The 24455-nt window shown below is 37.5% G+C and overlaps 2 protein-coding genes across 2 annotated transcripts in view; both read right to left on the reverse strand.

The window, feature by feature from the left end:
- Positions 1-3289, reverse strand: part of LOC128613569 (receptor-type tyrosine-protein phosphatase C-like) — a 41438-nt gene extending 38149 nt beyond the window's left edge. Inside the window, exons 1-2 of the mRNA XM_053634456.1 lie at positions 2833-3289; positions 2608-2704 (exon numbers count right to left, since the gene is read on the reverse strand). Coding sequence (XP_053490431.1) covers positions 2608-2665 — 58 coding nt within the window. The 5' untranslated portion in view covers positions 2666-2704; positions 2833-3289. The remainder of the gene's footprint in view (positions 1-2607; positions 2705-2832) is intronic.
- Positions 1-24455, reverse strand: part of LOC128613894 (receptor-type tyrosine-protein phosphatase C-like) — a 141372-nt gene that overhangs the window by 114119 nt on the left and 2798 nt on the right. Inside the window, exons 2-14 of the mRNA XM_053635051.1 lie at positions 20139-20183; positions 18023-18049; positions 16384-16398; positions 16051-16287; positions 15744-15923; positions 15390-15488; positions 15127-15237; positions 13090-13215; positions 12973-12993; positions 12735-12866; positions 10746-10960; positions 10558-10621; positions 10323-10431 (exon numbers count right to left, since the gene is read on the reverse strand). Coding sequence (XP_053491026.1) covers positions 10323-10431; positions 10558-10621; positions 10746-10960; positions 12735-12866; positions 12973-12993; positions 13090-13215; positions 15127-15237; positions 15390-15488; positions 15744-15923; positions 16051-16287; positions 16384-16398; positions 18023-18049; positions 20139-20183 — 1381 coding nt within the window. The remainder of the gene's footprint in view (positions 1-10322; positions 10432-10557; positions 10622-10745; positions 10961-12734; positions 12867-12972; positions 12994-13089; positions 13216-15126; positions 15238-15389; positions 15489-15743; positions 15924-16050; positions 16288-16383; positions 16399-18022; positions 18050-20138; positions 20184-24455) is intronic.

The following is a 24455-nucleotide window of genomic DNA, read 5'->3' on the forward strand; positions in this document are numbered from 1 at the left end:
AGTGGAAGCTAGGGAAACTGATGGGGTGACTGTAGGTGTTACTGTTACCACACAAAGCAATGCTGTAAGCTACATGAAGCACACTCCACAGAAACATTGAAGCAGCAACTTAAAATATGAAGCTTTCAGCAATGAATCAGCAAATGCTGTGGACAAAAATATTGCACATAGTTATATACATCATAGCATTTTATATTTATAGTTCGACACTTTTGGTTGTAGGAATTCATTTAGAACAAAAATGATGTGGGATATTAGGGAGACAGAGTCTAACAGAAAAAAAGGTGTGTGTGTGTCTGTGTGCATTTTTTGTTTGTTTGTTTGCTTGTTTGTTTTTTATACCTGCTGTATACATCTTACACGACCATATTCCTGTCCAAGTCTTATAAATTATCGAATGTAGGAGCATCATCGACAGTGGCTTATGTATAGCACAGCCTGGTTGGTATAGCAACGAGTGCACACAAGCTATTTCAGTTTTTTAACCATAGCTTCCTGTACACTGTAACCCCCCCCCCCTTTTCCCCAGCTGAGAACACTTTGCTTTCTTTACTTGGATATGTATAACATGTTTTCAGAAAAGTTACAGCAAAGTACTATTTAAAAAAAAAACACAAATGTTGTAATGGATATTCAAACCACACTGTCACTGTCACTGATCAAATCCACATTGTATTTCTAAAGTAAATGTTAGAGTATATACAGTTTACCCTATATATATACGTATTTAAATGTGTGTGAAATTAGCTGGCATGTTACACCACAACACTGCATCTACAGTTTATATTACATCTATTAAGTTGAACTACTTATAAGATAATGATGTGATGTTTACAATTCAATACAATACAGTAAAATACTTTACTGCTTCCTCTCTAAATGGATAATGTTATAAAGGTAAAACATATTATTCTATTTTTGCTCATCATTTGGAAGGCCTTGAATCATGTTGGTTGTATTATTATTATTATTATTATTATTATTATTATATGGTGACACCACTGTGGTAGATGTCTCAGTCTGGAATGTGTATGATTATGTCTTCTTCCCCATTCCTACACTGTCCACACACAAACGTTCATATATATGACTTGCTTGTAATGTTCAACAGAAGCACACACTTCTGTGTGGTATGGGGAATTGTTTAGGAATGCAGCTAGAATCTCTTGAATCTCGAATCTAAGAATATTGGGTGTGGTTAGAGCTAGCTAAAGTGTAAATGAGGGTTGCTTTGGAAATTTGTTTTGCATTTACCATTTTATATTCAAAAATTAAGCCCGATACATTCTTGTGTAATAAAAGCGCCTTAAAATAACTCCCTGGACTGTTCACCGAATCCAGAGGAATTACATTCCTAATTCAAGTAGTTACTGTATATTATGCGTTAACTTAAATAACTTGTAAATAATAATATCACCGTAATTCTAATAAATCATGTAGTATGTATTATTAAGCTCATATAATCATATAATAAACTATTTACTACCGTATCTGTTGTAGTAGAACGTGTTGAAATAACATTTCACTTCTTGTGAAGTGCCTTATAGAGTAGCTGTATAAGTCTTATCAGGTTTATACACATGAGACACTGTTCAGTTCGAATGATCATTTTGGCATGTGCGCACATGACTTTATCTCTCCACTTCCTAAACGCTATACATCAGTATTCCACAGTTTCAGTATTTCATATACATTTACTACATATCTTACAGAAGAATGGTGTAAGGGGTTACAAATGTATGCGTTTTTTATATATATATAGAAACATATATAGAAAACTTTTTGTTTTTTTTTTGTATAAACAACTTTTCAGTTTGGAAGAGACACCAACTCAAGTTACAGTGGCCACATTTCAGAATCAGACTGTATTGTGAAAAAGACACCAAAAAGGATCTATAACTGTTCTCAGAAGTAGACGAGGACATGCTCAACACCCAAACTGTGCTGAAAGTAGCTTTAAAGCAGAAAATGCTGGCAGACGGAGGTTTAATCAGAACAGTAAGATCAGGCCGAGACTCTGAATCCAGTGCTGAGCAGCACACAGTGAAACCATTCAAGCAGCCATTAAGCATCACTCAGACTGTTTTAAACCAGAGCCTCAGTGGACACACCCAAAAAGAACACACATATTACCGGTTCCTACCTACGAACACACACACACACACACACACACACACTCATTGAATCGAAAAAATTCATCAGGAGAGCATAAGAAGTTCTCTTATTCCAATTGATCTAGAAATGTAACAGGAAGCAAGGCATCATGGAAGAGTTTTTAAATGCCGAGTCCAACATCATCTATCATCTCCATATATATCTTAGTATAGAATTTCATAATTACGCTTTCAATAATTATGTAGATATTATATTTCTTCAGTCCAAAGGATGTAGTGTATTCATTTAAAAAATAAATGAGTCACTCAGTTATACTGTCATTCTCAAGAAATGTTAGAAACGGACAGACCATAAATTATTATTATTATAATAATAATATAATAATAATAATAATAAACATTTATGAAGAAAACGATCACCATGTCACATTTTTGCCTGTACATAGCTTCCCGAATAGTAAAACATGCCGTTATAGAAAAGTGTTCTACTCACATAACACTAATCCTGCCAGGATCAGGAATAAAAACCTTGGTCCATGGAACTTTGCCATAACGGGGTGTAAAAGGCCTCTTCTAAGACACCACAAGTCCTGTTGGAAACAGAAACATTAAGTTAAAACATCTGAGAACTGATTCTGATCTAACTTGTAATCTATAGTTTTGCTCAAAAAATGTTTTTCTTCATGTTCATTTTTATTAATTATTTTTTTTTACTTACACTTTCTTTTGATTTATCTAATCAGTCATCACAGTTTCCTGCGTGGTTTGTGCCCCGGCGTTCTCAAGCTTGTGTTTGTGCTTGACAGACGGACGAACGTCCTGAACTCTCTCACCTTCAGTGACACACTAAAGGTGTCTTAGCCAACAGTTGTATTTTTAGCTACGCCACAATCTCTCTCACTTTTTTGCACCTCTGTCTCACTTGTTGAAGATAAGAAGCAACACTGTAAGAACATTATGCATTTATAATACACATCCTCATGTCCACGATACAGAAATAATTCCCTTGTATTATGTGAGAGAAATTCTGAATACTATTGTCTCCTTGGACGATTGAAAAAAAAAAAATTCTAGTAGATGATGAGATATTCATAGTCTTCTCAATTTTATGTTGACGAACATTATACTGAAGTTGTTCCACAAATTGTAGATGTAGTTTTTAGCAGACTTTTTTGAGACGTGTTGTGACCATCAAACTCAAAATTACCTTAGTTTTTCCTTAAAATGGCACATTTCTTCAGTTTAGGCATTTGATGTTTTCTATGTTTTATTGTGCATAACATGAGATTTGCAAATCATTGCATTCTGTTTTTATTTACATTTTACACAGCGTCCCAACTTTTTTCAAATCGGGGCTATATATGTGTGTGTGTGTGTGTGTGTGTGTGTATTAGTACTGCCCTTTAGATGCTAAATAAGATAGTTACATGTCTCCCAGAAGACAAAATACTAACAATTTACACAGATCATCCTGTTCAAAAGTTTACACCCCCTGGCTCTTAATGTATCGTGTTACCTTCTTGAGGATCAGTGAATGTTTGCACCTCATGTAATAGTTGTGTACGAGTTCCTCAGTTGTCCTCAGTGTGAAAAGATGGATCTAAACATCATATAGCCACTGTTGGAAAGGGGTCAAATATGCAGAATATGCTGGAAAAGTAAAGAATGTGCAGGACCTAGAGGATTTTCCTGAAGAACAGTGGGCAGTTTAACTGCTCAGGACAAACAAGGCACTCATGAATAGGGATGGGACCGAAACCAAGTATTAAACTGGCCCCCGTGCTAAATTATGAAAGAGGGTAGTATCGATAAGCTCTGACGTTTCGGTACTGGAGAAATTAAGAAAATATATTTCCTATTTATTATTGCTAAATAAACGGTATCTTGCACATTTTATCTCACCAACCATTTCTAATTTGCGATAATCTAAAGATATTCGTCTGCTTTTTTGTTATTGACAAGCCAGAAGAGAAATCTCTCGTGCATGGAGGTTGTCTGTCACACGCAACAGCGACCACACAAACACACACAACACGAACGCTCCCACTTAATATGTAGTGATGATGGTGGAGAGAACCAAACATTCACAATGTGGTTACAGGTCACTAGAGTTGATTCAGACAACGCTCGTTACCACAAGTGCAACACGATTTCTGCTTGTAAGGGCAGAAACACAAGCAGTCTGTCAAAGCTTTTAAAAGTTCATTATGCGCAGACAGAGAAATGCTAAGTTGTCGACTGCCTAGCTAGCTCGTCTCTGGTTGAGAGAGAGAGAGAGAGAGAGAGAGAGAGATTATTACCTGATCTAGGATCGTCTATGTCATCTGCAGCAGCTGTGGTCAGAAAAACACAAAATAAGAGTTATGGCACTTTGTTGAAGTTTTAGCACCATTTGAAATGTGCAAAGTACCAATAAGAATACCGTTAAAGTTCCAGATCGATAAGCAGTATCGGTAAGAGTAGTAATACCATTAAAACCTTAACAATACCCATCATGAACAACTATCGCAAAACATAAAAACAGTCTTGGATCATCCAGGTAGTGACACACAGTATAAAGAATCAAGGGTATGTAAACTTTTGAACGGGTAATATTTATAAATTCAGCTATAATCTTGTCTTGTGGACTATATGTAAACATCTGTTATGTGAAATAGTTTATTTATGACAGAACTAAATAAAAAACAACATGGGATTTTTACGATCCCTCTTATTTTGTTAAGTGTTAAGATTTTGCAGATTCTGCAAGGGGTATGCAAACTTCCTACCACAACTCTAAGTGTAAAAAAATCTAGTGAAGGTGTCAAAATGAGCAAATGTTTGAGTAGTACGTTGGGTTTCACACAGCAGTGTGGTCAACTTTAACTAAACGCGTCTTATGTTATATATGAGAACTACAGCCTGTTAGCTTCACAGTCACAACTTTCTGTCTCTTAGACTTGTGAAAATGGCAGTCATGGTCACAATTACAACTTAACAATTACAACTTACAGATGTCTCGGGTCTAGCAGTTCTTTGCAGAACAGGATGACATATGACCTCTTCATTTTAAACAAGCTCCAGGTTGTGAAACAGTTCCTGTTCTTTTATTACCTACAATCTCTCACACCTCATGTTACAGTTACAAACACCTGCCACGATTAATAAGCAATTTTCTGATTTTGTCAATAAAATTTGCTGTTAAACAAATGAGCTAAAAATACAGTGAGTGTAAGGAAATGTGTAAAGAAAAAAATACAGCAAGACTTAATGCTTATTATAGGAAAATAAGCATGGTGTGTTGTGACGTGGCCCGACATTTTTCAATAACAACATGTCCCAAAGTATTTTAAGCCTCTTGTAACACAATGTAATAAACAATAAACAAACAATTTGTCTTTGATTGCCATTTTTTTGTTTTAAAGAACAATACAATGTACTTTTTGTATGTTCATATTAATAGCAAAACAAGTTACTTCCTGTTAGCATGTATGGTATATCAGCTATTTATATCAGCAATCATTTCCTTACCAGCCTCTTCTTTTCTCTTTTTGAAGATTTTTCCAAGTTTCCAAGTTAGTTACACATTTTTATTTCTAAAAGCTTATGGCTTTTTGGAATAGACCATCTGCAGGGTGGATGGTGTCTGCAATGATACACATGTACAGGGTTATAAACTATTTGAACAGTAGCTCAAGACATGTGAATCAGTGTGAATTCTATACATGTAGAAGACATGGTTTAAAAAGTTTTGACTTTTTGGGGTTTTTTTTTCAGCTATTTGCTTGGGTATCATCTGAATTAAGCTTGTTATGCTAGGTTGGTATTGTAGTTTAGGAAATCTGAAAAAGTTTTTATTATTATTATTATTATTATTATTATTATTATTATTATTATGCTACACCACTCCGGGAACCGTCACCTTACCGTGGTGGAGAGGTTTGTGTGTCACTATGAACCTGAGGGCTGTGTTGTCTGGAGCCTTGCGCTCCTGGTAGGGTCTCTCAAAGCAAAGTGGTCTCAGGGGAGGGGCCAGACTAAGAATGGTTCAAAGACACCCTCATGAAGAAAACAAAGGGAGGAGGAGTTACCCTGCCCGGAGGAAGCCCGGGGCCCCTGTCTGGAGCCAGGCCCAGAGGGAGGGCCCGACTGCGAGCACCGGTGGCTGGGTTCGCCACGGAGCCCAGCCAGGCAAAGCACGAAAATGCAACGTGGCACCCCCCTCTCCATCCTATGGGCCCACCACTCATGGGGTCGGGTGCGCTGCTACATGAGTGGCAGTGAAGGTCAGGGGCCTCGACGGACCAGACTCTGGCGGCAGAGGCTGGCTCTGGGGACGTGGAACGTCACCTCTCTGTGAGGGAAGGAACTGGAACTTGTGCGGAAGGTGGAGCGCTACCAGTTAGATCTGGTGGGGCTTACCTCAACGCACAGTCTCGGTTCTGGAACCGTACTCCTGGATAGAGGATGGACTCTATTCTACTCTGGAGTTGACCAGGGTGTGAGGCGCCGGGCAGGTGTGGGGATACTCACAAGTCCCCGGTTGAGCGCCGTTACATTGGAGTTTACACCGGTGCACGAGAGGGTTCCCTCCTTACGCCTACGGGTTGTGGGGGGAAAACTCTGACTGTTGTCTGTGCATATGCACCGAACACCAGTTCAGAGTACTCGGCCTTCTTGGAGACCCTGCATGGAGTCCTGTATAGAGCACCAGTAGGGGACTTCATAGTTCTGCTGGGAGACTTCAACGCGCACGTGGGCAATGATGGAGATACCTGGAGAGGCGTGATTGGGAGGAACGGCCACCCTGATCTAAACTGGAGCGGGCGTTTGTTGTTGGACTTCTGTGCCAGTCATGGATTGTCTATAACGAATACCATGTTCGAACATAAGGACGCTCATAAGTGTACGTGGTACCAGAGCACCCTAGGCCGAAGGTCGATGACCGATTTTGTAATCGTATCATCTGATCTGAGGCCGCATGTTCTGGACACTCGGGTGAAGAGAGCGGCAGAGCTGTCAACTGATCACCATCTGGTGGTGAGTTGGGTCAAGGGGTGGGGGAAGATTCTGGACAGACCTGGAAAGCCCAAATGGGTAGTGCGGGTGAACTGGGAACGTCTGGAGGAGGCCCCTGTTTGCGAGATGTTCAACTCACACCTCCGGCAGAGTTTTTCAGGCACCCCTGTGGAGGTTGGGACACCGGTGGTCAGGGAAGCCGTCCGACTGAAGAAGGAGGCCTTCCAGGATGTGTTATCCGGAGGACCCCGGAGGCAGTTGCAAGGTACCGACAGGCCCGAAGGGCTGCAGTCTCTGCCATGAAAGAGGCAAAGCAGCGGGTGTGGGAGAAGTTTGGAGAGGACATGGAGAAGGACTTTCGGTCGGTACCAAGGTGTTTCTGGAAAACCATCCACCACCTCAGGAAGGGGAAATGGGGAACCATCCAAGCTGTGTACAGTAAGGATGGGACACTGTTGACCTCAACTGAGGAAGTAATTGCACGGTGGAAGGAACACTTTGAGGAACTCCTGAATCCGACTAACACGCCCTCTATGGTAGAGGCAGAGGTGGAGGATGATGGGGGATCATCGTCAATTTCCCTGGTGGAGGTCACTGAGGTAGTCAAACAACTACACAGTGGCAAAGCCCCGGGGATTGATGAGATCCGTCCAGAAATGTTGAAAGCTATGTTTGGGGAGGGGATGTCTTGGATGACATGCCTCTTTAACATTGCGTGCAAGTCAGGGACAGTGCCCAAGGAGTGGCAGACCGGGGTGGTGGTTCCCTGTTCAAAAAGGGGGACCAGAGATTGTGCGCCAACTATAGAGGTATCACACTTCTCAGCCTCCCTGGTAAAGTCTACTCCAGGGTGCAGGAACGGAGGGTTCGGCCAATAGTCGAACCTCGGATTGAAGAGGAACAATGAGGATTCCTTCCTGGTCGTGGCACAACGGACCAGCTCTTTACTCTCGCAAGGATCTTGGAGGGGGCCTGGGAGTATGCCCATCCGGTCTACATGTGTTTTGTGGATTTGGAAAAGGCATATGACCGGGTCCCCAGGGGTTTAATGTGGGAGGTGCTGAGGGAGTATGGGGTGAGGGGTTCCCTTCTTAGGGCTATCCAATCACTGTATTCCCAAAGTGAGAGCTGTGTCTGGATGCTCGGGAAAAAGTCGGACTCGTTCCAGGTGGGGGTTGGTCTCCGCCAGGGCTGCGCTTTGTCACCAATCGTGTTTGTGATATTCATGGACAGGATATCGAGGTGCAGTCATGGTGGGGAGGGGTTGCGGTTTGGTGACCTGATGATCTCATCGCTGCTTTTTGCAGATGATGTGGTCCTGATGGCGTCATCGGTCCGTGACCTCCAGCACTCACTGGATCAGTTTGCAGCTGAGTGTGAAGCGGCTGGGATGAGGATTAGCACCTCTAAATCTGAGGCCATGGTTCTCAATAGGAAACCGATGGAGTGCCTACTCCGGGTGGGGAATGAGTACTTAACCCAAGTCAAGGAGTTCAAGTACTGCACCGTTTTACCGCACCGTTGTGACGAAATAAGCGGTTGAGGATGGATGGATGGATGGATGGATTTATGCTACCCAACATCAGTGCCTGACCTCACTAATGCTCTTGTGGCTGAATGAACACAAATATCACCAGCCACGCTCCAAAATCTAGTGAAAAGACTTTGCAGAAGAGTGTAGGAATGGAGTGTTCTACATGCACATATGGGTGTGATGGTCAGGTTTTCACAAACCTTTGGCCACTAGGATAGTAATATCTTGATGTGCTACAAGATTTTTTAAAGAAAGCAATGTTTTGGAGAACAACACGGAGAATAACATGTTAATGCAAAGTAAAAGTTTAACATTATTACATTTAACACTCTACTAGGGGCGTGGCCACCTCGTGGGCTCTGTTTCAGGGAGTCTCATTGCAGGACCTTGCAGGACCTTGCAGCATCTGTTCTGCTGCGAGCTCGGCCTTTCCCCATACATTTGTCAGATACTACCGACTCGATGTCACCAAGACCCCGGTAGCTCACTCTGTCCTAGGAGTAGGCTCCTTGTAGCCATTCTCCCTTGAGCCCTCTTCGCCATCATGAAGCTTGGGCTGTCAGGCTTCCCTTATTCATGTCACCAGCATGTCCTCCATGTTCTGCCTGCGTACCACTATCACCATCGTGCGTGGTATTACTAGGGTTATCATTATGGGATGCGTCAAGCACCACCTATATAGGTGACCATCCCCTGACTTACAGGGCCGATAGCAGTTTGTGATGGTTATTTTGAACCAAAATCTCGGGTATGTTTTGTTTATGAATGGTTATGCGATGAGCTTTAGAAATAGAGTATATAAATTATCGCTCGGTGTTTCTAAACACAGTCTGAACAGCAATGTCTGCACTATGAGAAGAAATAAAACAATGAATCACTCCTCCATTTCATTACCAAACACTGAACAGTCCCTTTACTTTGACTCACTGGAGAGGACTTAATCACTTTCAAATTTTTTTCCCCCTCCATGTCACTGATGTGCCAGTTATTTAACAGTGATCTTTTATGTTTCAGAAAGATTAGTACATGTGTAACTGTTGTAAAGTTAGTTAAGAGATATTTATCATTTCTTTGTTTGGTTGTCACTTGGGTGTAAATATGAAAGGTCTGTATATTAATTTTCTGCTTTGTGATACTAACAAGCCGTGTTGTGTGACAGTGAATTACTTCTTTGCTATATTTTAATGTAAAACTGTATTTGCATTTGAATTCAAGTTGTTTCGTTTTGTTTTTTTCTGTTGTTTTTGTCACATGCCATATAAGGAGTATTAACATTAGTAGGACACAAAAATGTATACAGCTTACATTAAGAAAATGAAATGATATGTTGTTTACCAGCACACTCCATAACTTTATAACTTTATTTAGGACTTTAATGTTGTGTTATGTGACTTTAATTCTTTATATTTCTGGATTTCTTGAGTCAATACTGATGTCTGGTGAAAATTTCGTGTGTATAACCTCATTGGAAATATATTTACTGAAAAAAATGTTGATGTGTTCAATACTTATTTCCCCCATTGTATATATAGCCCCAACAGCTAAATTCAATTACAGCTTTTATGAAACTGATTTTTAAAATCATCACATTTTATTTAATAAAATAAAATAAAATAAAATAAAACAATTAAAGCCACACATGAGAGGGTTCAGGAAACATCATCTGTGACACAGACCTTGACTTCTCTCTCATTGAAAGATAGATTTTGTAGAGGACAAACAGCAGTGCAGCAGATGTAGGAACAATGAGAATGGCCAGGAATCCAATAACGGCTTTGTCATTGTCTGAAACACACCACATATTAGTTTTAGGCTGGTTATTAATATATTATTATTATAATATGGATATTGGAGGAAATTAAAATATGAGGACATCTGAATTAGGGCAAAGGAGGTAAAAGTGGGTCTTACATTTAGTGGAATGATCCATATCAAGGATAACTGTTCTGTTCCCATGACCATTTTGGGCATACACCTGAGTAAAAATACAGTGTGAAGTCCACTATCAAAATAATGCGTTGGTTCCCAAAGTTAGCACTGACTAATTACTTTATAAACTGCAAAATGAAAGTCAGATAAGTGTGATCAAATGTCAGTACCTTAATTTTATATTGTGTTGAGTAGTAGAGGTTTGTGAAATGAAAATTACAAATTTTTCCATTGCAGTCTGTTTTATTCTCTTGCAGATTATGATTAATGTAGAGCTCTGCGAAGATCTTTCCCGAATCGCCATTCCAACTGTCGATTGACCAGCTCACTCTGAAAGCATTATGGCTTTCCTCTTTTTTTGTTGGACCATTTGTGTAAGACGGTTCTATGAGAGAAAGAAGAAAAATTTAAGAAATTAAATGATTTTAAATTAAATTGCTTAGTTTTGAAGGAACTATGACATTGCTTATGCTTCAGTCTTATACCAGAAATTTGCTTTCGTAATATGTGCATGAAGAATACGTCTACATCACACGTTTATGTCTTAGATATTATACATGAACATGTCCGTGTTTGTTTTATTACTTGTTATACAGTGCTCATAGATTGATGGTATATACTGTATAACCTTTCATAAACTGAATCAAACATACTGAAACACTAAACAACATAATGCAGAGAGATGAGGATCATTAACCAGCAGGTGGTTGCAGCTACAGAGAGAAGTCATGGACCATTCAAGCTGAACAGTTGGGATAAATTCGCACCTTTAATATCTGTATACCATGTTGATATTTCTGTAAAGCTGCTTTGAGACAATGTCTATTGTAAAAAGCGCTATACAAATAAATAAAATAAAATTAAAATTAAAAAAATTGAACTGATCACCACGTCATGATGGATCTTGCTTTCCAAAGACATCAATTCTGCTTTCCTTTTCTCAGACAAGATCTGATGTCTGTGTCTGTTTCCATATAATCTATATGTGCAGGGTTTTATTTTATTTTTTTTTCTTCTTCTATTTTTGAAGTACCAGTGACACAATAATACAGGTCACCAATAACAACTTATTTATATCTTTATTATTATATAAATAAATATACATTTTTGAATTTATTAAACAACCATTTTGTGGTCATTGTGGTGGCTCTGCCATCATATTGTGATCAGTTTAGCTTGAATGTGTTGCTGTTATTTTGCTTTCTTTTAACGTAGGTTCTATAAAAGAAAGAAGAGAAATATTAGAATTTATGAAACTTTAACAATAATTAAACCTTAAGCTTATGCTTCAGTCTTATAGCAGAAATTTGCTTTGGTAACATGTGCATTAGCAAGAAGAATACACTGAACATTTAAGTCATACTGTACATATTCATGCCTTAGATGTAGTATATGAACATTTCCTTGTTTGTTTTAAAGCGTATAAATCCTCATAGATTGGTGGTGTCATGTCAGTGCTGGAATCAGCAAGAAACTCCACTTCCCAGAAAACACTGCTGACTACAAAAGGGACTACAATCCCCATCACCCCATCAAACTCCAGCATCACAGTCACCTGAGTTCTAATCATGCACAGGTGATCCCAATCACACACACACACACACACACACACACACACACACACACGTGCATGCACGCACACACACACACACACACACACACACACGCATGCTCGCACACACTATTTAGTATATACGGACTTGCACGAAAGACTCTTTGAGAAATTGAAAGACTTTGTGGTGGTTTTTGCATCATGTTGTGATCAGTTTGGTTTTAATTAGTTGTGGCTTGAATTTGCTACTATTGTCTATGTAGATGCAACTTCCTACTGGTTAAAGATCCAATTCTGCTGTGTCTAAAAAGAAATAAGGAGCTGGACCATGACAAAGAAGAAATAAATAATACGACAACAACAGTTTAAAGATGTAGTGAGAATAGATAATGGCTTAATTGGGATTTGATCAAAAGAGAAAGAGTGGGAGAAAGAAAGGAGGACAAGATTCATGGGACTTGGAACTGTACATCTTTTCTCAACAAATAAACAAATATTGCAATGATTATGTATCAGATCAACACTTGGGATTAGTGGTCATGGTTAGTTATTATGTATTACTAACACCATCAGACATGAAAACTTGAAAATCGTGTGCAGTACTTACGTCCAGGCCAGGTTTTTGTAGTTTTGGTAGTGATGTGAAATGGTTTGTTTTCATAAGCTGCTTCAAACTCACAAGTATATACCGTAAAAAATTCCAACTTAGAAAATTCACAGGAGTTCTTGGTACAGTGCCCTGAAATGATAAAACTCATAATGAAGTATAACTGTTGAATAATGATTAAAAAGACAGAAGAACATTTGAAATGAAGAGGACGCATCTGTAAAGCACAGGGACAAACCTTTTAAATATCTGGTGGAACCTGGAATGAAATAGAAACACAAAGATTTCTAAGATTAAAAAAGAGAGATCTTGCATGATTCTTCTAAGTTTACTATACAAGAGAATGTTTTCCTACCATGTTCTTTGCATGTTACTTTCCAGGTGAAGTTTGTGGTAATCGATGGACAGTTCTCGCTATCCAATTGCCAGGATGCATGAATGCTATTATGACTTACAGAGAGACTGGGCTCATTCACTATATCTATAACAGAGAGAGTAGTTAGCTGCATTTTTTTAAAAAACCTCTCTAGATTAAATAATAGTGATTGTCATTGAGGAATTACAACTTCTTATACCATTTATTAACACTTTTGAGATCCTTCTAGCTATAGGCCACTTAGTTTGCTCAGTGGTGATCAAAAAGTGTTTGCAAAGGTATTGGTCAAATGGTTGGGCAAACATGTTGCTTCTTTAATCCATTCTGATCAGACAGGCTTTGTGCAGGACAGAAAATAAGTTGTCATTACATGCTGATGACTTGTTTTTGTACATATCTGACCCAAATCTCTTCCTCCTTGAGCTCAGTGTTCCTGGGACAAACTCCGGATACACCTCAGCTCTGACCAGGATAAAAGTGATCACTAAATATAAATAGATAAACTGTAAAGGGACACTGAAATAGCTCCTATATTTGATATAGCTTTTACATTTTATTGCTTCCAGTAGAAATAGACATAAATCCTTATCTTTTATGGCTTCATGTGTGAGGAGTAATTCCTGTCACATTACTTCATGTTAGTTAATAGATAGCATTAGGTCAGCTCACATTAGCTAGAGTGCTACAGTTAGCAGCTGGCTTTAAGACAATCTTGACAGATTAGTTGATTTTAGTTAACTGCTAGGATTTAGTGAAAAATCCTGAACACTAATTCTGATTTATGTGCTCTAAAACAAGATCTTGGATGCTGAGGACTGTCTTAAATGAGCTAAAAAAAAAATGCCATCAGGAGACTTTGTTCCAACTAGCATAGTATGGTGTAAAACTGGCAACCCTACTAGCATTGTGTGCTCTCAATGACACTCTGAGAGGGCAGGGGTAATTATTAAAATTTCTACATTTAAGATTTAGTTTTATGATTTAGGGTTAAAATGTAGATAACATTTACATTTTAACATTTAGAATTAATATTTACATTTTACATTTAGATTCATATGTAAAATTTACTCTGAAACTTAAAACAGTTATTTGACATGAGTCACTATGTAACTAAAACAAACAAACAAACAAACAAACAAACAAACAAATAAATAAATAAATAGTCATAAAGAAAAGAATGTTCAACTTTTTGCATTTGATGCCCCAAATAATATTATTCAGAACATGTGCATGTTTTAATATTTTTGAAAATCTGAATAGTTGAATGGTTTGTGTCTTCTTAATTCTGTCTTTATTAAGGTAATATCAAACTTTAAATAAAAAAAATTCCCACTTCATTTTACTATTCCATTTCTCATACGGCTCTCAATATGCTTTGACACAAGAGTTATCCGTGACCTATTTGTTTTGTTGATATCACCTTAATGTCATCTTACCGGCTGATGAGGTTCTCACTGCATAAGGAAAATTCTGAAATTGAGTCAGTGCCCAAAAAAATTTGTCTTAACTGTCTTCTCTGAGCAGAATTTGTGTTGTTTTGTACTTTTATATTGGATTAAATGTCTATTTATTATCATTTGTATTCAAGTATTTTTGTTTTCAAAAAGTTGTCACCTTTTTTAAAATGAATTTATTGTTTGTTTGTATTTTTTTATGAATCAGCTTAGGATGTCACTAACAGAATTTCACTGTGCGATACACTAAAAGACACTAAAACTTTTAAATCCTTGAATACTAGATTAAAACTTCTACACTGACAGTTTCACACTTTGACCAGGCTGTATACTCAGATTTATTCAATTCTTTTTTATATAAAATTACAGTGACTTAAATGTGTGAGAGAACTCAGCTCGGTAAAAGAGATCATTATTAGCAACTTGCACACGTCCAGTTTGTGTCCACTGACTTACTGAAGCTAATGTCATTAGAGAGAAGGTCAGAATGATGTGCCTTGGTCAAACCACTTCTATGAGGCTTTTTTATAGGGTCTGATACTCAGATAAATTACCAACTTACCACAATCAATCTTAACTCGGATGGGATCACTTGTAATTGTTCCATTCTCATAATCATATGTCCCAGTGCATGCATAATCATGAAAAGGTTTCAAATCTGCAACTGTCAAACCTACAAAGAATAAAGTTTTATTATTATTATTATAAACATCATTATTATGTATTACATCATGATTTTTATTTTATTTATTTTTTTTTTTGTGGCAATAAAACAAACAGTTGCTCTTATTAAACAGTGTAAGCGTTTATAACTTCAGTGCTTACCATTGCAGTTGTATGTGAAGTTTTTTAGGCAGTTTGAAGGCTGATTGCGCCAACGTAATTCCGTGGGGAACTCGTTTGTATAACTAATAACAGGCTTTACTGCAACAGACACATTTAAGAATTTATTTTCCAAAACGATTCTTCCACATACTGTACGCACAGCTATATTTAAGCCTTTGTAATTTGGGTGTGCAAATTCCAAACCGTGCTATGTGTTATTAATACAATACATCCTACATTCATTAATTAATGTGATTTATTAATTAGAGACTGTATATATAATGTATACAGTATGCAATGTAATATATATGTATTTTTGTGTTTATCATGTACATTAATAAGTGCAATATATACCTGGGGGAAGTGTGAAAGGGATAGATTTCTTGCAGGGATCTCCGTTGAAAGTCACGCTATAGCCAGTGCAGGAGTTACTGGTATCGAGATCAATACATTTACTCAAATCCCATTTGGTCTCAAAACACACTTGTACTTTTGCCCCAGTTATCTTCAACGTGTGGCTTACATCTGAGTCAACTGCAAAAACAATCAAATCAAATAAAGCTGTTAAAAATCTTTTCTTATTACATATAATAGTCACTTTATTATTAGTTGAATAAAGATGTGTACAAATTCTGTACACAAAATTATATATTTAACTTACCTAATTCGCTTGTTTTAAAAAATCCAGTCGTGGGTTTACAGGAAGGAGTAAGAGTGACAGTGTAATTTTGGCAAGGCTTAAATGATTTAAGTGATATTGGGAAAGACTCTTCTGGCCATGTTTTTGTACTGCTTCCATCTGATGTGTCTGTGAATTTAATCTCGTATTTGTCTGCTGAGTCATTCTTGTCAATGTTCACTGTCACAGTATCGTTTTCTTCTTCGAGGGTGTAGATGCCTGTAAAGAAATGTTTTCATGTACATCGTGAACAAAACAATATCATGATCATAAACAGAAGAACTTTTACTTTGGAATTGATGGACTTGTACTTACACTTGGGGGATGTCTCTGTGGAGTAAAAAGAATGACAAAATTATAGCATATATACTTAGATGAAATATAAATATAAAGGTCAATAATAAGAAGTGTGTGTGTGTGTGTGTGTGTGTGTGTGTGTGTGAGAGAGAGAGAGAGAGAACTAAGCAGCTGTGTGATCCAGCATTGTCTTGTTACCTGTTGTTGTGCTGGTTGTGAGTGGGGGTGAGGTTGTGTTCATGGTGGAGGAAGTGCGTGAGGAGTCAGAAGTGCTTGCTTTTATGTTTTCTGCAAATTGTCAACAATGTCAGTAGGTTGTGAATTTCAGAAAAGCTGCTAATAGTACAATCTCCATGATACACAATCACAGGATTAGTTAGTATGATCCTCTAAAAACAAAGTTACACATCATTCAGTGTTTAAATGTTTTTTAATCCAGTCTTTTATCCAAATTGGGATATTTTATTAAATATAAACATTTCTGACTGGTTGGACCTGTTGGGACATACTGTATTCAGAGCAGGCTGTAATGTCTATGCTGAGGAAAAAGCATCTAGTAAAAACTATTATCAATACCTTCAGTAAATGTATTCTTCACAAAAGTGATTATTACCGGCTGTAGTCATGGTTACGGTTGTATTTGATTGTTGATGCTTGGTGGTGTTTGTGGGCAAGGCTCTTGTGTTATTAATACATGAGTATATCAACATGTATGTAATACAGCATGTAGCAAACGTATCTATGTATCTATAGTCGCGTCATAACCACTAATCACATAACTTCATTTGCCTCATTAAGCAAAATAAGAAAATATTACATGTTGTAATTACATGTTTCCCACTCTTGGACATTTTCACTTAGGGGTGTACTCACGTTTGTTGCCAGCGGTTTAGACATTAATGGCTGTGTGTTGAGTTATTTTGAGGGGACAGCAAATTTACACTGTTACCCAAGCTGTACACTCACTACTTTACATTGTAGCAAAGTGTCATTTCTTCAGTGCTGTCACATGAAAAGATATAATCAAATATTTACAAAAATGTGAGGGGTGTACTCACTTTTGTGAGATACTTTATGTATGTATGTATGTATGTGTGTGTGTGTGTGTGTGTGTGTGTGTGTGTGTGTGTGTGTGTTATATATAATTATAGGCTATGTATTTATGCATGTATGTGTGTGTATGTGTGTGTGTGAGTAAGTATGAAACACGCAGCTGTGTGATCCATCACTGTCTTGTTACCTGTTGCTGTGCTGGTTGTGAGTGGGGGTGAGGTTGTGTTCATGGTGGAGGAAGTGCATGAGGAGTCAGAGGTGCTTGCGTTTGAGTTTTCTGCAAATTGTCAACAATGTCAGTAGGTTGTGAATTACAGCTAATAGTACAATCTCCATGATAGGCTATATATGTATGTATGTGTGTGTGTGTGTGTGTGTGTGTGTGTGCCACAAAAACCATAAACCAACACCTTTTGTTAGGTTTGAAATGAATATAAAAAATTTCTTTGTGTTAAAAGCAAAAAGAGAAATATCTGCTGTAAAATTTCACAATTTATGGTTAGTGTGCATGTAAAGCAATACAATGAGTCAGGAAAAGAGGTAAAGCGGTAGAGAGAGAGAGAGAGAGAGAGAGAGAGAGAGAGAGAGAGAGAGAGATTATTACCTGGTCCATTTTTGTCATCTGCAGTACCTGTGGTCAGAAAAGCACAAAATAAGAGATATGGCACTTTGTTGAAGCTTTAGGACCATCTGAAATGTACAAATGTACCAGATTTGTTTGCCTTTTGTGCAGTAACAATATGAATGCAATCCAGTATCAGGGTGTTAGACCTAAACAAAAATAGTTTGTCTGTGCCAGGAAATTTACTCTAAGTCAGGGGTCAGGAACCTATTTCTGGCAGGCCATATAAGGCTCTTTCAGTGACTGTCTATGGCTCAACAGCAGGAAAAAAAAAGGAATCACAAAAGCTAGTGTGTCAATTCAATTAAAACTCTACATGTTACATATTTTAAAATATTACATAATTCATAATCGATGCCCGTTTGTCATGTATACACCAACCTGTGGCACAACAAGCTCAAATTTCACTGGACAGTGAACAAGAGCAGTAATTTCCCATTTTTATTCATAACTCAGTTGAAAACTACATAACCAGTCTGTTTTCATTTTTTTTAACAAAGGTGAAATGACTAAAAGAAAAACGACGACGAGTATCGTTCTTTCCAGTCTGAACGGACAGATGAATTTGCATATTGCATAAAAGTCGCATTAATGGTAAATAATGTTCAATTTACTCTTATTTACTTACTGCATCTTGTATTGATTTACCATTTGATGAAACTATCATAACTGATTAAATGACGTCCAAGTGCCACCTACAGGCCTATTAGGTGAAGTGCAGGCTGTTTGGTCAAGAACACTGCTTGTTTGTTTGTTTTAAACTAGTTTATGGATTTATTTGATTTATTTTTTTTTCTTTTTGGATCATGCAACAGTCCCAAACTGCATGCATTTTTTATGTTCAGAAATTATATTTTCTAAAAAGTTTTTATCTTCATTGCCTATTTTAGACCAGAATATTACACATTCTGAACAATGGAAAATTTATTATTAATTTTGTTTTATTTTAAAATTCATTTACTTTTTAATATTTGATATTTAGACAGAATCAAAATTCAACCCTAGAAAATCTAATGAATCTGGATATGCGTGAAAGTAATTTATGAAGGAAAAGGTTAACATCTAACAAATCTGTAGTTATAAAAAGAGAGAAGTGGTTTAATGAATAGCTGAAACCATACACAAGGACTAAGCACATATATGGACTTCAGTTTATATTCAGGATCATGATTCCTGATTTATCAGATCAAGAGGACGACAGTAAATGATATATTACTATAGAGGAAGGGTGAGCACTCTAAAAATGATCTCTGTTTTCAAAATAAAGCACAAAATAAGGTTCTAATTTTGACATTTCCTTAAGTAGTATTCTGAGATTTTATTAATCTGTTATTATTTCTTTATTGATTGTTATTAGTCACATATACATTACAGCACAATGAAGGTCTTTTCTGGGCATACCCCAGCATGTTAGGAAGTTGGGGTCAGAGCACAGGGTCAGCCATGATACAGCAACCCTGGAGCAGAAAGGGTTAAGGGCCTTGCTCAAGGGCCCAACAGTGCCCGCTTGGCAACGCCAAGGCTTGAACCCCTGACCTCCCAATCCGTAACCCAGAGGTTTAACCGCTAAGCCACCACTGCCCCACATGTTGCTTCATTTTGCAATACTCACATAAAACTCTCATCGTAATTTTGAATCCTGACGATGCCACGGTCACGCATGGTCGAGAACCTAAATTGTCTGTGCTCTCTGGAAGGGAGGGATGGTTAACGCTTTCTCCCCTGTCAATCACAGAGACACTAGCCAATCGTGTGTGTCTGTGAGCTCATGTATGCGGAGGAGACCGCGCTTTCCTGCAGCGTGAGCAGCAGTTTGAAAATATGCGGTGGGCTGGCTTCACTTGTCTCAGAGGTTAGCCTTCACCCTCCCTGCTATGATAGGGGAGAACTGACTGGTGGGTGGGAAATGGGAGGTGACCAAATTTAGGAGAAAAATAGCATGGTGATCACCAGGGTCTGGGTCACTGAGAGTGAAGTCACAGGTGGGGTCTTGACTGAGGGTGAGAGTTTGGGAGAGCTTGGAGTTTTAGTGAGTGCAAGACTGATCAGAGTGTGTGATGAAGGTGGTGATGATGATGAGAAGAAGACCCTGTGTTACCTTGAGTGGAAGCTAGGAAAACTGATGGGGTGACTGTAGGTGTTACTGTTACCACACAAAGCAATGCTGTAAGCTACATGAAGCACACTCCACAGAAACATTGATGCAGCAACTTAAAATATGAAGCTTTCAGCAATGAATCAGCAAATGCTGTGAACAAAAATATTGCACATAGTTATATACATCATAGCATTTTATATTTATAGTTCGACACTTTTGGTTGTAGGAATTCATTTAGAACAAAAATGATGTGGGATATTAGGGAGACAGAGTCTAACAGAAAAAAAGGTGTGTGTGTGTCTGTGTGCATTTTTTGTTTGTTTGTTTGCTTGTTTGTTTTTTATACCTGCTGTATACATCTTACACGACCATATTCCTGTCCAAGTCTTATAAATTATCGAATGTAGGAGCATCATCGACAGTGGCTTATGTATAGCACAGCCTGGTTGGTATAGCAACGAGTGCACACAAGCTATTTCAGTTTTTTAACCATAGCTTCCTGTACACTGTAACCCCCCCCCCCCCCCCTTTTCCCCAGCTGAGAACACTTTGCTTTCTTTACTTGGATGTGTATAACATTTTTTCAGAAAAGTTACAGCAAAGTACTATTTAAAAAAAAAACACAAATGTTGTAATGGATATTCAAACCACACTGTCATTGTCACTGATCAAATCCACATTGTATTTCTAAAGTAAATGTTAGAGTATATACAGTTTACCCTATATATATACGTATTTAAATGTGTGTGAAATTAGCTGGCATGTTACACCACAACACTGCATCTACAGTTTATATTACATCTATTAAGTTGAACTACTTATAAGATAATGATGTGATGTTTATAATTCAATACAATACAGTAAAATACTTTACTGCTTCCTCTCTAAATGGATAATGTTATAAAGGTAAAACATATTATTCTATTTTTGCTCATCATTTGGAAGGCCTTGAATCATGTTGGTTGTATTATTATTATTATTATTATTATTATATGGTGACACCACTGTGGTAGATGTCTCAGTCTGGAATGTGTATGATTATGTCTTCTTCCTCATTCCTACACTGTCCACACACAAACGTTCATATATATGACTTGCTTGTAATGTTCAACAGAAGCACACACTTCTGTGTGGTATGGGGAATTGTTTAGGAATGCAGCTAGAATCTCTTGAATCTCGAATCTAAGAATATTGGGTGCGGTTAGAGCTAGCTAAAGTGTAAATGAGGGTTGCTTTGGAAATTTGTTTTGCATTTACCATTTTATATTCAAAAATGAAGCCTGCTACATTCTTGTGTAATAAAAGCGCCTTAAAATAACTCCCTGGACTGTTCACCAAATCCAGAGGAATTACATTCCTAATTCAAGTAGTTACTGTATATTATGCGTTAACTTAAATAACTTGTAAATAATAATATCACCGTAATTCTAATAAATCATGTAGTATGTATTATTAAGCTCATATAATCCTATAATAACCATTTACTACCGTATCTATTGTAGTAGAACGTGTTGAAATAACATTTCACTTCTTGTGAAGTGCCTTATATAGTAGCTGTAAAAGTCTTATCAGGTTTATACACATGAGACACTGTTCAGTTCGAATGATCATTTTGGCATGTGAGCACATGACTTTATCTCTCCACTTCCTAAACACTATACATCAGTATTCCACAGTTTCAGTATTTCATATACATTTACTACATATCTTACAGAAGAATGGTGTAAGGGGTTACAAATGTATGCGTTTTTTATATATATATAGAAACATATATAGAAAACTTTTTGTTTTTTTTTGTATAAACAACTTTTCAGTTTGGAAGAGACACCAACTCAAGTTACAGTGGCCACATTTCAGAATCAGACTGTATTGTGAAAAAGACACCAAAAAGGAACTATAACTGTTCCCAGAAGTAGACGAGGACATGCTCAACACCCAAACTGTGCTGAAAGTAGCTTTAAAGCAGAAAATGCTGGCAGACGGAGGTTTAATCAGAACAGTAAGATCAGGCCGAGACGCTGAATCCAGTGCTGAGCAGCACACAGTGAAACCATTCAAGCAGCCATTAAGCATCACTCAGACTGTTTTAAACCAGAGCCTCAGTGGGCACACCCAAAAAGAACACACATATTACCAGTTCCTACCTACGAACACACACACACACACACACACACTCATTGAATCGAAAAAATTCATCAGGAAAGCATAAGAAGTTCTCTTACTCCAATTGATCTAGAAATGTAACAGGAAGCAAGGCATCATGGAAGAGTTTTTAAATGCAGAGTCCAACATCATCTATCATCTCCATATATATCTTAGTATAGAATTTCATAATTACGCTTTCAATAATTATGTAGATATTATATTTCTTCAGTCCAAAGGATGTAGTGTATTCATTTAAAAAATAAATGAGTCACTCAGTTATACTGTCATTCTCAAGAAATGTTAGAAACAGACAGACCATAAATTATTATTATTATTATTATTATTATTATTATTATTATTAGTAATAATAATAATAATAATAATAATAATAATAATAATAATAATAAACATTTATGAAGAAAACGATCACCATGTCACATTTTTGCCTGTACATAGCTTCCCGAATAGTAAAACATGCCGCTATAGAAAAGTGTTCTACTCACATAAAACTAATCCTGCCAGGATCAGGAATAAAAACCTTGGTCCATGGAACTTTGCCATAACGGGGCGTAAAAAGGCCTCTTCTAAGACACCACAAGTCCTGTTGGAAACAGAAACATTAAGTTAAAACATCTGAGAACTGATTCTGATCTAACTTGTAATCTATAGTTTTGCTCAAGAAATGTTTTTCTTCATGTTCATTTTTATTAATTATTTTTTTTTACTTACACTTTCTTTTGATTTATCTAATCAGTCGTCACAGTTTCCTGCGTGGTTTGTGCCCCGGCGTTCTCAAACTTGTGTTTGTGCTTGACAGACGGACTAACGTCCTGAACTCTCTCACCTTCAGTGACACACTAAAGGTGTCTTAACCAACAGTTGTATTTTTAGCTACGCCACAAACTCTCTCACTTTTTTGCACCTCTGTCTCACTTGTTGAAGATAAGAAGCAACACTGTAAGAACATTATGCATTTATAATACACATCCTCATGTCCACGATACAGAAATAATTCCCTTGTATTATGTGAGAGAAATTCTGAATACTATTGTCTCCTTGGACGATTGAAAAAAAAAAAATTCTAGTAGATGATGAGATATTCATAGTCTTCGCAATTTTTTGTTGACGAACATTATACTGAAGTTGTTCCACAAATTGTAGACGCAGTTTTTAGCAGACTTTTTTGAGACGTGTTGTGACCATCAAATTCAAAATTACCTTAGTTTTTCCTTAAAATGGCACATTTCTTCAGTTTAAACATTTGATGTTTTCTATGTTTTATTGTGCATAACATGAGATTTGCAAATCATTGCATTCTGTTTTTATTTACATTTTACACAGCGTCCCAACTTTTTTCAAATCGGGGCTATATATATGTGTGTGTGTGTGTGTTTTAGTACTGCCCTTCAGATGCTAAATAAGATAGTTACATGTCTCCCAGAAGACAAAATACTAACAATTTACACAGATCATCCTGTTCAAAAGTTTACACCCCCTGGCTCTTAATGTATCGTGTTACCTTCTTGAGGATCAGTGAACGTTTGCACCTTATGTAATAGTTGTGTACGAGTTCCTCAGTTGTCCTCAGTGTGAAAAGATGGATCTAAACATCATATAGCCACTGTTGGAAAGGGGTCAAATATGCAGAATATGCTGGAAAAGTAAAGAATGTGCAGGACCTGGAGGATTTTCCTGAAGAACAGTGGGCAGTTTAACTGCTCAGGACAAAAAAGGCACTCATGAATAGGGATGGGACCGAAACCCAGTATTAAACTGGCCCCTGTGCTAAATTATGAAAGAGGGTAGTATCGATAAGCTCTGACGTTATCGGTTCTGCTTTCGGTACTGGAGAAATTAAGAAAATATATTTCCTATTTATTATTGCTAAATAAACGGTATCTTGCACATTTTATCTCACCAACCATTTCTAATTTGCGATAATCTAAAGATATTCGTCTGCTTTTTTGTTAGTGACAAGCCAGAAGAGAAATCTCTCATGCATGGAGGTTGTCTGTCACACGCAACAGCGACCACACAAACACACACAACACGAACGCTCCCACTTAATATGTAGTGATGATGGTGGAGAGAACCAAACGTTCACAATGTGGTTACAGGTCACTAGAGTTGATGCAGACAACGCTCGTTACCACAAGTGCAACACGATTTCTG

The sequence above is a fragment of the Ictalurus furcatus genome, chromosome 10, assembly GCF_023375685.1.
Source record: "Ictalurus furcatus strain D&B chromosome 10, Billie_1.0, whole genome shotgun sequence".
Lineage (NCBI taxonomy): Eukaryota > Metazoa > Chordata > Actinopteri > Siluriformes > Ictaluridae > Ictalurus > Ictalurus furcatus.